This window comes from Prunus mume, linkage group LG2 (assembly GCF_029339155.1).
Source record: "Prunus mume cultivar Tortuosa linkage group LG2, ASM2933915v1, whole genome shotgun sequence".
In the NCBI taxonomy this organism is placed as follows: Eukaryota; Viridiplantae; Streptophyta; class Magnoliopsida; order Rosales; family Rosaceae; genus Prunus; species Prunus mume.
This window is the reverse complement of record NC_142699.1, coordinates 28548155-28562406: the sequence shown is the minus strand read 5'-3', so window position 1 is coordinate 28562406 and position 14252 is coordinate 28548155. Positions and strand designations below refer to the sequence as shown.

Genomic DNA, 14252 nt, shown 5'->3' with positions numbered 1-14252 from the left:
TGAAAAGGTCTTTGAAATAATTATCCACCACGTGTCTAACCAAGATTGGAGTCTCCACCCAAAGGCCATCGCTGTTTTTTATCCGGTGTATGTGATTCATACGCCTTCTTTGGATAGTTGTTTGATGAAAAAAAGCTGTATTGGCATCACCTTCCATGAGCCATTTTATGCGAGAGCGTTGTTTCCAGTAGGATTCCTCATTCTCCAACAAGTCATTGATCCTTGCTGTGAGATGTTGGATCTCTATGACATTATCCTCCCAGTTCTCTTGCAAAATCTCAAGTGGAGGAATGAGCTGCTGCACCTCCAGATGGTCTTTTTGAAATTTCTGTTTGCTCCACTGCTGGAGTTGGTTCCTACAATTGTTCAACTTGTGCTGCCACAACCGAATCCAAGGACCCGTTATAGATGTTTGCCAGCTTCTTTCTACAAGATCATAACTCTCATCCTCTTTAGCCCAATAAGCCTCAAATTTGAAGAGTTTTTTGCATATGTATCTCTTGGGATCAGTGTTGATGATTAGAGGGCAATGATCTGAGCCTAGAACCGCACCATGAGATACAATTGTGTTAGGCCAAACTGATTGCCATGTGGCATTTGCCAAGGCACGATTAATCCTTTCCTGGATAAGATCCCCATTTCGAGCTCTGCCTCTCCAAGTGAAGCTTGGGCCATTGAAACCAAGATCAAATAAAGACATTTTGGTCATGAAATTGTGGAGGAATCTAGGTCGGTTGTGAGAGGCAACAATTCCACCTCGCTTCTCATGAGACCACAAATATTCATTGAAATCCCCTCCACAGAACCAGGGCATCGTGGTTGGGATCAGAGAATTCTCCATCCAGTGCCAAAAAGCATTCTTTTCTTCTCTGTATGGTGTTCCATACACCCAAGTGAAGTGGGCCTTGTCCCCTGTGTTCATAACTTGAAATTGAGAGCATATAACATTTGACAAGGAAGATAAAATCTCTACCTCTACGGACGTGTCCCACCAAAGACTTAAACCACCTGCCCTTCCAACTGGAGCCACATCAAAGCCCTTAAAAGCGTTTCTTATCTTCCTCATAAGTCATAACCTCTCCAATTGAAGTTACCTTTGCATAATCATGAATATTAAGATCCTGAATGATTTAGATTAGGTCGGATAAACCGATCAAAGTGGGGTGGTGGATCGGTTCAAGCCTATACCTACAAATCGTTAGTTGATCAATGTATCAAGTTAGACAGAAATGTTATGATGAAGGGTTTGTGGGTGAGGGGTTGTGGGAAGGGTTCAAACTTCAATTTCACTATCCAACAAGAGAGAGAAAATATTAGAGTTAAACTTTTTTAATGATTGAATGGTTGAATTGAACCCCACATTGAACCCTCTCACCCAAATCCCCCTCGTTAAAGCATTCCACCGGCCAACTGAGCCAAAGGCTGGGAAAAAAATGTCATTCGGGTGAGCCCAAGTCCGGCCGGGAGTGGGTCCCACGTCGGGCTGCCCAAGGCGATTCGAGGTCGAGCCCGCGTGTTGTGACATCATGCGACGTAGCCGACGTTAGCGCTGCGCAATCTCCAACGAGAAGAAGCCACGTGTCACGCCCCGCTATGATCGCTTCTCCAATCCAATCCAACGATTGCCATTTTTTGGCAATAAAATTATGAAAAAAAAATAGAATTTTTTTTAAAAAAAATACTAAAAAATTCTGATTTTTTTTTAATTATAAATACCTATTAATACCCTTTACCTTCAACACCAATCCTCATACATTTTATTCTACTTCTACTATTATTCACTATTTACTCAACATTTTCCTCTATTTCACCTTGTATTTTTATTTCTTATTTTTATGGCTTCTTCTATCGAAACCGGAAGGGCGTGGAGCATCATGGAAGATGTTTCCTTATGTGAGGCTTGGCTCCAAGTTTGTCATTGTCCCGTGTAAGGCAATGAGATGAAATTTTTTCATATGTGGAAAAAAATTCATGCCGAATTTTGTGAAAAAATTCTGGGGTCGAACTCTTACGGAAATGACATTGTCTAGTATGTGGAAAATTCTCAATAAAGAGTTGGGAAAATGGAGAGATGCCTTGGCAAAAGCGATGACAAGTATAGAAGCGGGGAAAATCGTACTAACGAGATAAGTATTTTGTAATTTTCGTTTTATTAAGTTTAATATCCTAATATATATATTTTGTTAATATTTATTGCATTTTCAATATTTTGTTAATATTTCTTGCATTTCCAATATGTTGTTAATATTTCATGCATTTTCAATATGTTGTTAATATTTCTTGCATTTCCAATTGTTTCTTAATATTTCTTGCACTTCCAATTTATTTGTAAGGTTAATTGCATTTCCATTCTTCTTTTTTTGTTACTTGCATATCCAATATATTTTAAATATTTCTTGCATTTCCTTTTTTTTGTTAAATAGATGATTCAAGCACAGATGTGGTTCGGTGCAACCAGTGGTGGCAAAAAAAGTTTCAACCATCATGAATGTTGGGAGGTGGTGAAATATTGCAAACGCTTCATAATTATTCCCACGGGTCCTGCCGTTGTGTTAAACGAAACGCCACTCCGTGATTCAACGACATCAGATTCACCTCTCGATTCCCCTATGAGTCAAGACTCACCTATCGAAAATGACCTGAGGCCCATTAGCCAAAAGGCTGCAGAGGCAAAGAAAGCGGGTAATTCAAGCAATAATAATTCAAAGTTTTTGGAGGACATTGCAAAGCAGAACGACATAAGAATTGAAATGGAGCAGAAAGACCAAGATAACGAGATGGCAATTCAAGCCTAGTATGCACGAGAAATGGAGTATTTGCGCAAAAAAGATATGGACAAGACGGATCGGGAAATCATGGCGATGGATACAAGCCATATTTCCCCTAAAACAAAATAATTTTGGAAGCTAGAACGAAGGTATATTATGAGAAGAAGACTTTTCCGGGATGATGGGCCTAACAACACGGATTGGTTAAATGATGAAAACCATTAAATTAGTTGGCATACCTTTTATGTATTTGTATTTTTCATGTTTTCTATTAAAGTTGTTGTAATTCATGTATTTTATTTTAGTTGTAGTAATTCTTAATGACTTGTATTGGATTTCTTTATTTAATAAACAAGGCATTCAATAAAATACCTTTTTATTCAACATATTCCATACATCAAACAAAACAAAATTAAAATAAAAAAAACTACAAACAAGGCACAATAATAATAACAAACCACAACCAAACCATAATAAATAAAAAACAACACAACCAAACCATAAACTAAATAAAACATAACCAAAGCATCCATGCTCCATCATTCATCTTCATTGCCTTTCACAGCCCATAGATGCTCCATCAATTCAACTTGACGCCTTTCATGAATATACGAAGATTGCATCTCTGTATATCGATCTATCATCCGGGTCATGAAACGACCATCCCTCACCAACGGTTCTGGCTCAAACGGTTCTCCACTTGGCCTTATGGGCCTTTCATAAATCCGTGTCAAGGCCGTGTTCATTAGATCCGGTTCATAGACCTATAAAGCATCATAACTGTACTCATCCTCCACAATCATATTATGAAGGATGATGCAAGTCATCATAATGCTTCTGAGGATCTCCTCATCAAACATACGAGCCGCAGCTAGATAATACCCCGTCTGGTAGATTGTATTGTTGACTTGATAGGTGATATTGGGGTCTTGGCCTCTTAATACATCATTGAAGACTGGGGATTGACCCACACGTTGAGGTCATTTTGGGATCCGGCAACTCCAAAGAAGGCATGTCAAACCCATGTGTCGAAGCCAGCAACGGCTTCCAGGATGATACTTTTTTGGCATTTTCTATTTCCGTAATCACCTTGCAAGGCAATTGGGCAATTCTTCCATTGCCAGTGCATGCAGTCGATGCTACCAATCATTCCTGAAAATCCTCGAGCTTTGGCTTTTTGTAGAAGCCGTTGGAGGTCCCTAGGAGTAGGTCTACGCAGGTAGTCCCTAGTGTACAGAGTTTCAACTGCATCACAAAATCTTACCAAAGCCTCTAACGTAGTGGACTTCCCCATCCGGGCAATCTTATCTACCTGATCAGCAGATGCTCCATACGCCAACATTCATATAACAATGTAAGCTTTTGCTCAGGAAGAAGCCCAAAACTCCAGTAGCATCACACTTTTGAACAAAGTATGCATCATAATTGCAAATATTATGCATGACTTTATTGAACAAATGATGTTGCATTCTAAATCGCCTTCGAAAATCAACATCAGAGTACAAAGAAGTTGGGATAAAATAATCTTCCAAAAGATTTTTACCTCGAGAATGCATATGTCTGTCCACATTCGGGCGGCGACCGACTTGTGAACCATGGCGGCTACCTTGGTTCTCTTCATCTTGCAAAGCCACTACTATGACAACTTGTTCATCGACTTGTCTCTGCAGCTCATTGATTTCATCTGCTCTACAGTTTCTCTCATTTGTTTCTCGCTCTTGCCTCTCCAAGCATCTCCTAAAATCTTCCATTGAGAATGAATGGAGTATGAATTCTAAACTATAATAAATGAAAATGTAGAAAGATGTGTTGTGAGAGGTATAAGCTGAGCCTCTTGTTTTATAGAAAATTTTGGCAAGATAGACATGTCACGTGGCTTGATTTGATTGGATGAAAATCTTATCTGAAATTTGAACCCAAATTTATCTGAATTTTGAATTTTGAAATTCATTCGAAATTTGAACCCAAAAATTTATTTGAATTTTGAATTTTGAATTTCATCCGAAATTTGAACCCAAAAATCTTATTCAGAAATTTTTTATCGATTATGAATAGTCATGACACGTAGAAACCCGGAAATCTTATCCGAAAATATTATCCAAATTAATTATTGAGGTAAAAAAATTTGTGAAAAAAACAAAAAAAATGAAGTAATTGCCCTTAGCCATGGCAATGGGTGGAAACACAAAATATTATTTGCAAGGGCAACCACTATTCACGTGAATAGTGGCTGCCCTAGCTCCCCCTTTGCCATGGCTAAGGGCAAATGGGTGGAGTTGCTCTTATAGAAGCTCCCCAAATTAGATTCCCCTTAGATCAAAATATATGTAGGGTCTACAATGATCTTACCTTGGGCCTTGTGGTCAATAAAACTTCTAGTAAGTTCAACCCTAAGAAGAAACGAACTTTAGTGAGGAAAATTTAATAAAGTATCACAATTTTATTGTATGTGTTAAAGTTGTAGAAAGATGGGAGTTGAAAAAGAGAAAGAGCTTATATGTTAAACTTCATTTTTTGAATCAAAATAATAAGCATTGGCAATTGAGGAATTGTGAGTTTATTAGGTCTAGCCCAGTAAAAATTGGCATTAATTTGCAAACCAGTATTCTTAAATTCGAACCCCAATGACACAATGACAGTTTGTAAGAAAACCCCTTCCCCAAAATAAAAAAAAGTAAAGAAGGGAGAGAGAGAGAGAGAGAGAGAGAGAGAGAGAGAGAGAGAGAGGATTTGGGCCAATGATAGATGTGGGCAAAGTGAATGGCTCTACTTAATAGACTTGCAACAAATGATTAAGACAAGTATTTTCCAGCCCATTGACTTTCATCAATATCAGAAAGCAGGCTGGCAAGCGGCAAAGACCATGTTTGCTCCAGCTCAAATGGAAGCTTTGGAGCATTATTTATTTATGGGTAAACTGCTGAAAACTCCTATGAACTATAACGCTTGTCGAAATGTCCATCATAAATTATTTTTTTTCAGCCAATTTAACCATCAGACTATTTTAAATGGTCAATTTAGCCCCTGCCATTAGTTTCCATATAGTTTCATCCAATTTTTTGTTAAAAATAATTAAATCTTTAAAAACTAAAAAAGCAAAAAATATAAAAAATATAAAAAAACCCTAGCAATCAACGTCTTCCCCACCCCATCCCCCAGACCCTCTCTCTACAATTCCATATCTGCAAGGTTTTTCTAGTGAAAGAGCAACAATGGAGGTGGAGAAAGAGGTCTTGAAGATATACCCACCTCTACAACACTGCCATGGACATTGCTATGTTTTTCTAAGCAAACCAATTTGCAATGTTCTCAAACAAACCAATTTGGGTTTAGTGACAGGACCCGCCCCAAATTCCTCGGAATTCGGGACGAGTCCGGTGATATTTCCTACATCATACCAATGGCGGGCCCACTTACTAAAGGCAGATACTTTCTACCAAAAATTCTGCAGTCTCCCCTAAAAATTGGACATTTCCCAAATTTCTCAACCTGTTAAAAACACAATTAATATCCCAACAGGCAGCATGCATCATAAACAATTAAACCATTTACAACAAAGGCCTTCGGCCTCACAAATCAAACCCTAACATGGTAATAACAGAGCATATCTAACTGAGTTCAAATTACAACAGAAAGCAAAGTTCAACGGAAATAAAATGAATAAACGAGCCCTACAGAAGCTCGAGTTGAAGTAGACATCTCGGCTCGGTTGCTCGATTTGAATATAGCTACTGTCTAGGGGGCGTAAAACAGAAAAGTGTTGCGTGGACAAAAACAAGTTTAGTTCACAGTTGAAACCAACATAGTATAATCCCACCGTTTAGAAAACAATGCTGAAACCATATGCATTCAAAACCAAAATAGCCATATATGTATAAATAGTTGAATCAAAACCATAATGAGATCCGAAATCCCATAAAGGTATCTCAACCCAATCAAACCTTTTCAATATACCCAAACCATTCTCTTGAGAAACGTGCATGTTGGCATGGCGAGCGAGGAAGTATCCTCACCGATAAATAATAATGAATAAATAGTTATATATATATATATATAAGTAAGATACCATCTAGTTTGTACTTGGGAACCAATCCAACCGGGGGATTGTTTGACTAGTCCACATGGAAGAATCATCAATTGACCATGTGGCTAGGGAACGAGTCGTCCAATTGGGACTAAGCTCACCAGCATGTACACCAGAATCCTCAATACTCGTACGCATGTGACAAGTCCTACGCGAGTAGATTAACCCCACTAAGAGTCTATGAAACACCTCGCCAAGGGTGCCCGGGTTCCAACATATCAAAGTATCTCAACATTCCAATTCCATTCCATAATTTTCGTAACCGGGGAGGTACATAGGGTAGTGCGTATAGCACTTCAACTTGCATACTAAAACCCACTTTCTTTCCATAATCTCACATCAACACCCCACGTACCCCACACATAGCCAAACATAGATAGAAATTCTAAAAATCCAAATATATAAACTCAAGATACTCAAATATGTCAAAACCCAAATATAATGCCAATACTTTAAAAAAATATTAAATTCCATAATTGAATATATAATATATTCAATAAACCATTAAATCAATATGCGTAGTTTTTCCATCATAAAACAATGCTTATTATTTGAAAACAAAGTCACACTCACAAATAGTCCCACGCTGCCTGACCCGAGAGGGTTCCGCTGTGTAGGAGTGGTCAGAGTACCTATTTCAGAATACAAGATCGAGATTAATATAAAACGCTTTGAATGGGAACTTTAAATTAAAATCCTAGTTTCTCAGGTTTCAAGTAAGTGCACGAGGAACGAGACATTCCTAAAGTCTAACTACATGTTTTGGATGATGGGATAGCCTCGGAAGATGCTCAGTCAACCGAGCGGTCAAACTTTCCAAATTGGGTCAACCAGGCCCATAAGGCTAAGACCTTCGATTTTCTATCCGGAAGTTCCTATGGGTTCCACAAGGTTTAGAATACACATCTTGTAAGTTCGCACAATCGGACGGTTATCGTTTAACACAAACTTTAAGGGCTCGTTTGGGACTACTTCTCTAGGAAGCACTTCTACTTATAAATGCTTCTACAAAAAGAGCTTTTATTATAAAAGCGTTGAAATTTTCATAAGAAATCGAAGTGCTTCTTGGAAAAGCACTTGGGAGTGCTTCCTGAAGAAGCACATGACATGTATTTCTCGAAAGCGCTTCAATGGCCCAAAACGCTTCTAAACTTTTCATCAAGCGCTTTAAGAAGCGCTTTTGGTTATCGAAAACGCTTTTAATTGTTCATGAAGCACTCCCAAACAGGCCATAAGTTATTGAATTGGAATATCCGATTCTTCGATTCATGATCCGTGAAATTCTACACAATTCTAGGGATTCCTATATCAACATATATGAAATTGACGTTGATCCAACGGTTTGAACATGTCGAACCAGATAACGCCTAATATGCAATATCCAATCGACGGTCGAAGGATAACCGAATTCAAATCCGAGCACACCTTCATGCTCGGGACGATATGAGGATTATTTTAGGACCAAGAGGGACACCAAAATAGTGCCCACACCCCACCATAGGGCCGGCATCGCATGGGTGTCTAAAGCGATTCTGGCAATTGGAAAATCTCCAAACCATCGGTCAGGACTTATACCTACATGATCAGGACATTGAGTGGAGCAATTTTTGTTCTTAGACCAACCCCAAAAAGTGGCCGGAGGTGGCCTGAATCAAGGGGCCAAAAATGGCCAAAACTTCTATCTCTTATTTGACCAACCAAAATGCATAAATTGATCCTAAATATCCCAACCAGCAACTAGATCAAATTGAGAGAATGGAAAAGAATACCTAGATCATAAGATTTGGTGCCCAGAATTGTTCGAAATGAGCGTTGGAAAATTTACGTAAAATCCTGCTATTTTTCTTAATTTTCAGCGTATCTTGTGGCAGTGGTGGTTGAGCCGTGTGGAGTGAGAGAGAGAGAGAGAGAGAGAGAGAGAGAGAGAGAGAATTTCATATTTTTATCAAACTCTTTTTGAATTATTTACAGTTATGCCATTACTTTTGTTTTGGTCATAACTTCTTCGTTACAACTCTGATTCAAGCCCACTACGTGTCTACGGGCTCATATCAACATGATCTACATAATGGTACCAGTCATTTCCCCCAAATCCTTTTGGATTAGTAAGTGACCAAATTACCCCTACCCCCATGGGCAAAATTGTAATTTCAAAACTTAATAAATTAATTAAATTAACGGATAAAGATATTTTGGGTCGGGATGTTACATTTAAGGATTTCTTCTCCTTCCTTTTTCTGGGTTTTGGGTTTACAAATTTACAAACCATGGCTTGATGGTCTACAACAGCATCAGCTGGGTTGGGTGATTTGAGTTTCAAAGGTTGGGGGCGAAATTGAGTTTCTAATAAAGCAGGAGAAGGTGGGGTGGTGTTGATGGATGAGAAGGTTCATGCCATTGCCACCACAATGCCTAGGCTTAAGCACCTTGATATGGCATACCATCTTATCAGCATAAAAAACGCTATTTAAATACTCTCAAGATGCACCGAGCTCGAGTTTTTGGATTTGAGAGGGTGTTGGGATGTTCAACTTGAGGACAAGTTCCTCAAGGAAAAGTACCCAAAATTGAAGGTTTTAGGGCCTCTTATTCTCGGATGCTTTTGAGTATTTGGCCTGGGAATTTGTGGCTGGTGAATTGGAGGATTACTATGATGATGATGATGTGAATTATGATGGGATGTGGGATGATGAGGGAAGGCTAGAGAAGCTAAGCTGAGGTTTTATGAAGGAATTAATCAGAATGGGGATGCAGTGTATTGAGGGTATGGTTGGCCTCCATCTCTTTAATAAAGTTGAGTTTTTTTTTTTCTAATTTTTCAAACTATTTGCTTTCTTAGGGATTTCTTCTCCTTCCTTTTTCTGGGTTTTGAGTCTAGAAATTTACAAACCATGGCTTGATGGTCTGCAACGGCATCAGCTAGGTTGGGTGATTTGAGTTTCAAAGGTTACATGCTAAATTGAGTTTCTTGTAAAGGAGGAGAAGGGGGGTGGTGTTAGTGATATGTTGGTTTACTTTTCTTCTTCTTTTTTCTATTTTGAATTTTGTTTGTTTTTGTTTTTACATTTTTTTACATTTTTATTAATATTGTACTTTGTAAAATGACAAACTTACCCTTATAATTGATGGAAAATTGGATGGAAGTGTAGAAACTTGATGGTAGGTGTTAAATTGGCAATACAATTTATTATAAGGGCTAAATTGGCTGAAAAAATAATTCATGGTGGACATTTCGACAAGCATTATAGTTTATGGGGATTTTCGGCACTTTACCCTTTATTTATTTTGCAACCATATTTCATTTTTCACTAACTAGCTTTTTGATACAACCAATATTAGGGATACAACCGATACTAGCGAAGCGAGAGGGAATTGAATCTAGAGCCTTAACTGCAAGGGTAAATATTCTTTACTATTTGAGCTAATGATAGACCAATTAACTTGCTTAGTTTGCCTATCATCTCATGTAAGGAAATTAAAAATCTCTTCTTTGTTTTCCTTTTTGTTTCCATAGTTTCATGCACACTCCCTAAACCCAAAAAGAAGAAAGGAAAAAAAAATTAAAAACAAAAAAGGTATTGATAGATCTGTTGAATCATTCAAACATAAAACCCCATCAGCCAATGAGAAAAATAAGGAGGAAAATAAAATATTCCATTCTAAATTCATACGAAGATTTTATTAAAATCCAAGGTAAAGCTCATCAAGCAAAATAGACAAATACAAGTCATCATCTTCTTCTTCTTTTTTGGTTGGGGGAATTAGAAGGAGAGTTTGGGTTTGGGTGGGTATTTGATTGCATTCTTGACAATCTTTTTGGAGGCAGCATCACCAAGATCAACGCCGCATATATCAGCCAACCTGATGAGGTATAGAAGCACATCAGATAGCTCTTCTCCCAGATGCTCCTTATCTGATTCCTCCCAATTTGGCAACCCTTTGTCCACCTCTCCCCTCCATTGGAATATTTCTGATAGCTCTCCTACCTCTCCCACCTACCACCACATCACCATATATTATTTGGCATCATCAAGAATCAATGTATATCAACCATGAATTTATTATTATTTTTAATTTTTAGTTTGTATATATTTTCATCCACTCATATACATGAATGCCTTGGATTTGTATGATTCTATGCAATCAAATCTTGCTAAAAGTGTTGCTTTCATAAACAAGATGACATGAAAGAGCTTTTCCAAACCTTGGGCGCACATGTAAGTTGTAATTTGTAACCCCCCATATGCCTTAGCCTACCAAATGTTTATTATGCCAAAGAATATTGCACCAAAGTGCGTGGCACATTGAAGAACCATTTAGCTTTGATGCAAAACTGAAGTTGCAAACCCAGTTTCATCTTGCAGAAACTGTTAAAGCACAACCTTAGCAGCAGCCATATGTGGATGAACATGGCAGCAGGTGCAAGCAGCCCAAACTAGTTGCTTTAATATATCTGCCATCGAAGTTTTGGCAGACCTGCCAAGTTTGTAGCTACAGTTTACTGCTCGTTAAAATTCTGAGTCTGGACTTTCATGAAAGGTAATTCATGTAGCTTATACCAACAAGAGACCCTTCATACATGTCTAAAAAAAATGTGTCTTTATCTACAAAGAGATCCAACAAATGGAACAATATAGAGAAGATTGCATGACCCTTTTGTGCAAAAACGACATAGAAGAGACATAAAGCCATGGTTAACAAAAACATCTCATATGGTGTCTGCACATTATTACTGTGCGGATGTTATAGTTTGTAAACAGGGAGAGGTAGTAGAAAATATATGATGTCTGCACGGTAATAACGTATGAAAGTCCGCATCGGAGAATATATATATATATATATATATGTTCAGGGAGAAGTAGTGAGGAAGATTATTTACCATGGCAAGGAGTAGATTTCTGGGACTGTGGTATTTCTCCCAATCTCTGGCCTTGGCAAATTCCTCAAGCTTCTTAGAGAGGTCCTTAAGACTAATGTTCACTCTCTCATCTTCAGCTACATGAATCTCTTCTCCTTCTCCCATTTTTCAGTATGTATTTGGGTTTTGCATGGAGAGAAGAGGGGGCATCTTATAGCTTTTAAAAGGATTACTAGATTTTTTCTCCTTATCTTTTTAAGGAATAAGTATCTAATATGCAAATAAAATTGAAAGGAAAGGATGAAAAGTCATAAAATGCCGCCCCTCAGTCCTCAGTCCTCATATATGGTCTATACAAGAGATTCCTTACTGCCCTCCACTGTGCAATGACCCAACTTTAATGCATAAAATTAGATGAGAACATTCCATCATTAGTTACCATGGATTTCATGTTTAAATCACAAACCATTAAGGATGAGATGGTTATTCATTTAGTGTTCCAACCACTAGAAGGATTAGGTAGCTCAGAAGTGATTCATTCCCCTTGACTCAAAATGCAATGATATCGTGTAAGAGACTTACTACTCAAGTGATTAAAAACGTTTATCACTGCACCTAAGATTTTGTTTCGATTCTCCTCTGCTCCAATATTACTTGTATAAGATATGCAACAATACAACTAAGAGTAAAGTTGTACAATTACCCCCTTTAGGTGCAAATTTTACTTTCCTTTTACTCCATGGAAAATTCATGAACCTTGATATAATTGACTATTTTAAGGTGAAAGATGAACATATATGACTCAACTTTCCAATTTCCCTATGATGAGATCCAATGCAGAAATTCTTAACCCATAATTATATGTGACAATGCTAGTTAATCTGCAATTAAGGAACATAATTATATGGTACCATGGATGTGATAAATTGTTGTGACCATGTGCAACTCACATCATTGAAAAGATATTCAAAAATTTGTGTGGACAAGCTGTGGTGTGTGGTAGGTGTCTTTGAATTTGTCAACCTCCTTATACTGTCCAATATGCAATGGATACAAACTAGAAAAATAACTAAAAAATCTTCTAACCGCAAACAAAACTTCCTTCTCCTTTTGTTTTGGATTCTTTTCCTTTTATTAGCTGCAGCATCACGCATCACTATACTTTCAGTTTGTGAATGTGAGAAAGATATCCAAAGTTAATTAGAAAGTATACCTGCTCACGTGTCACACATTGACAATATTCTTTTGCTAGATAATTTGGTATTTTATGTCGTAGAACTATCAATTTGGACCACCGATTATATAATTTCTTGTCCGGACGTGTGGTTACGATTAAACAAGACTTTGAGAAACCTAAAACACCAATATTAAAATCCAATAATTCTTTTCTTAGGGCATGTGTAAGCATATATTGCGATTTCAACGATTCCAAAAGAAGTGTGAGAAATTCTTAGGCTATTCCACACAATGTTTAATCATTGTGTTCTACAGCATTAAAGAAAAGAATATCATATGTCATTCGAGTTAAATCAATACAAACGATCACCATGGCAATTACTTATTAAAAAAATTGTTAACGCAATAGTTTTGGCTGCACATACAACCTTGAGAATAACCATTACGAAATGTGAAATGAAATCTAACTAAAATAGAAAGGAAAAAAAAAACAAGAATATACGATATGGCATTAGAGAAAGAAGAAGAAGAAAAAAAAGCTAAGTTCAAGGTTGAAATCAACTGGCTAGGGCTGTGGATATGACAAAGATAAACTTAATAACGATTCAGTGCCATGTAGAAGATCCGATAAGATAAAATTCAGAAAGGGTCGGCACAATGCTTGAATTCTTTAATTGACAATTCCCATGTAGAAAATGTTAAGAATCTTGTTGTTCTAGCTAAGGATCAGTCGGTCGGTTTGACATTATTGACATTCATCTTGGGTGATGTTTAACTGCTGGGAAAAAAAAATTCATAAATTCTCCGATCCTTCCCAAAAGGATCCAATTGTTAGGCAAGATGCCAATAATATGGACTGGTGGTATATTATATTGACCATTTGTTATCTTTTTTCTTCTTCTTCTTTTTAAAACATCGCTAGAGCTTAAGTTTCGAACCTAAGACCACTAACAACTGATGTTATGATATCATGTTAGATTATTTTTAGTAGATTAACAATATATGTGAAGCTAACACTCTCTCCTCATGATAAAAGTTTATACTACAATTTTAATTATTGAACACAAATTATGGTGTTGTCACCCCTCTTTCGAGCTTCAGAGCGCTTTATGAGTATAACGTCGAGGATCATGTATAAAGTTGAGATTTTGTGTCCAGATATATGGAGTCGGGTCAAGCACTGAGACCCAAGGTCGAGTCTAGAGTCCAAGGTCTAGGATCTAGATCCTAGGTTTTGGAAATTGAGTTAAAGGTCTATAATAGAAAGTCCAAGTTTTGTGGTCTAGGGTCGGTTTAGGTACATTTCAAGTCCTATTGCTCTTTACACCTTAGATACAACATTCATTTCTTCTAATTTTAAGATTTA

The 14252-nt window shown here is 37.4% G+C and overlaps 1 protein-coding gene across 1 annotated transcript; it reads right to left on the bottom strand.

The window, feature by feature from the left end:
* Positions 1-10504: 10504 nt before the first annotated feature.
* Positions 10505-12019, bottom strand: LOC103324073 (uncharacterized). Its single transcript, XM_008226108.3, has 2 exons — positions 11732-12019; positions 10505-10847 (listed from the first exon to the last, which is right to left on the bottom strand). The coding sequence occupies exons 1-2, from the start codon at positions 11873-11875 to the stop codon at positions 10614-10616; spliced, it is 378 nt and encodes a 125-aa protein (XP_008224330.1). The 5' UTR covers positions 11876-12019; the 3' UTR covers positions 10505-10613.
* Between the last annotated feature and the right edge of the window lie 2233 nt (positions 12020-14252).

Bases quoted from the DNA above. Each gene is read 5' to 3' on its own strand.
- LOC103324073 (XM_008226108.3), bottom strand. From the start codon at position 11,875: ATGGGAGAAGGAGAAGAGATTCATGTAGCTGAAGATGAGAGAGTGAAC. The intron at 10,848-11,731 runs GTAAATAATCTT...ATGTGGTGGTAG, and splicing joins GAAATCTACTCCTTGCCATG to GTGGGAGAGGTAGGAGAGCT.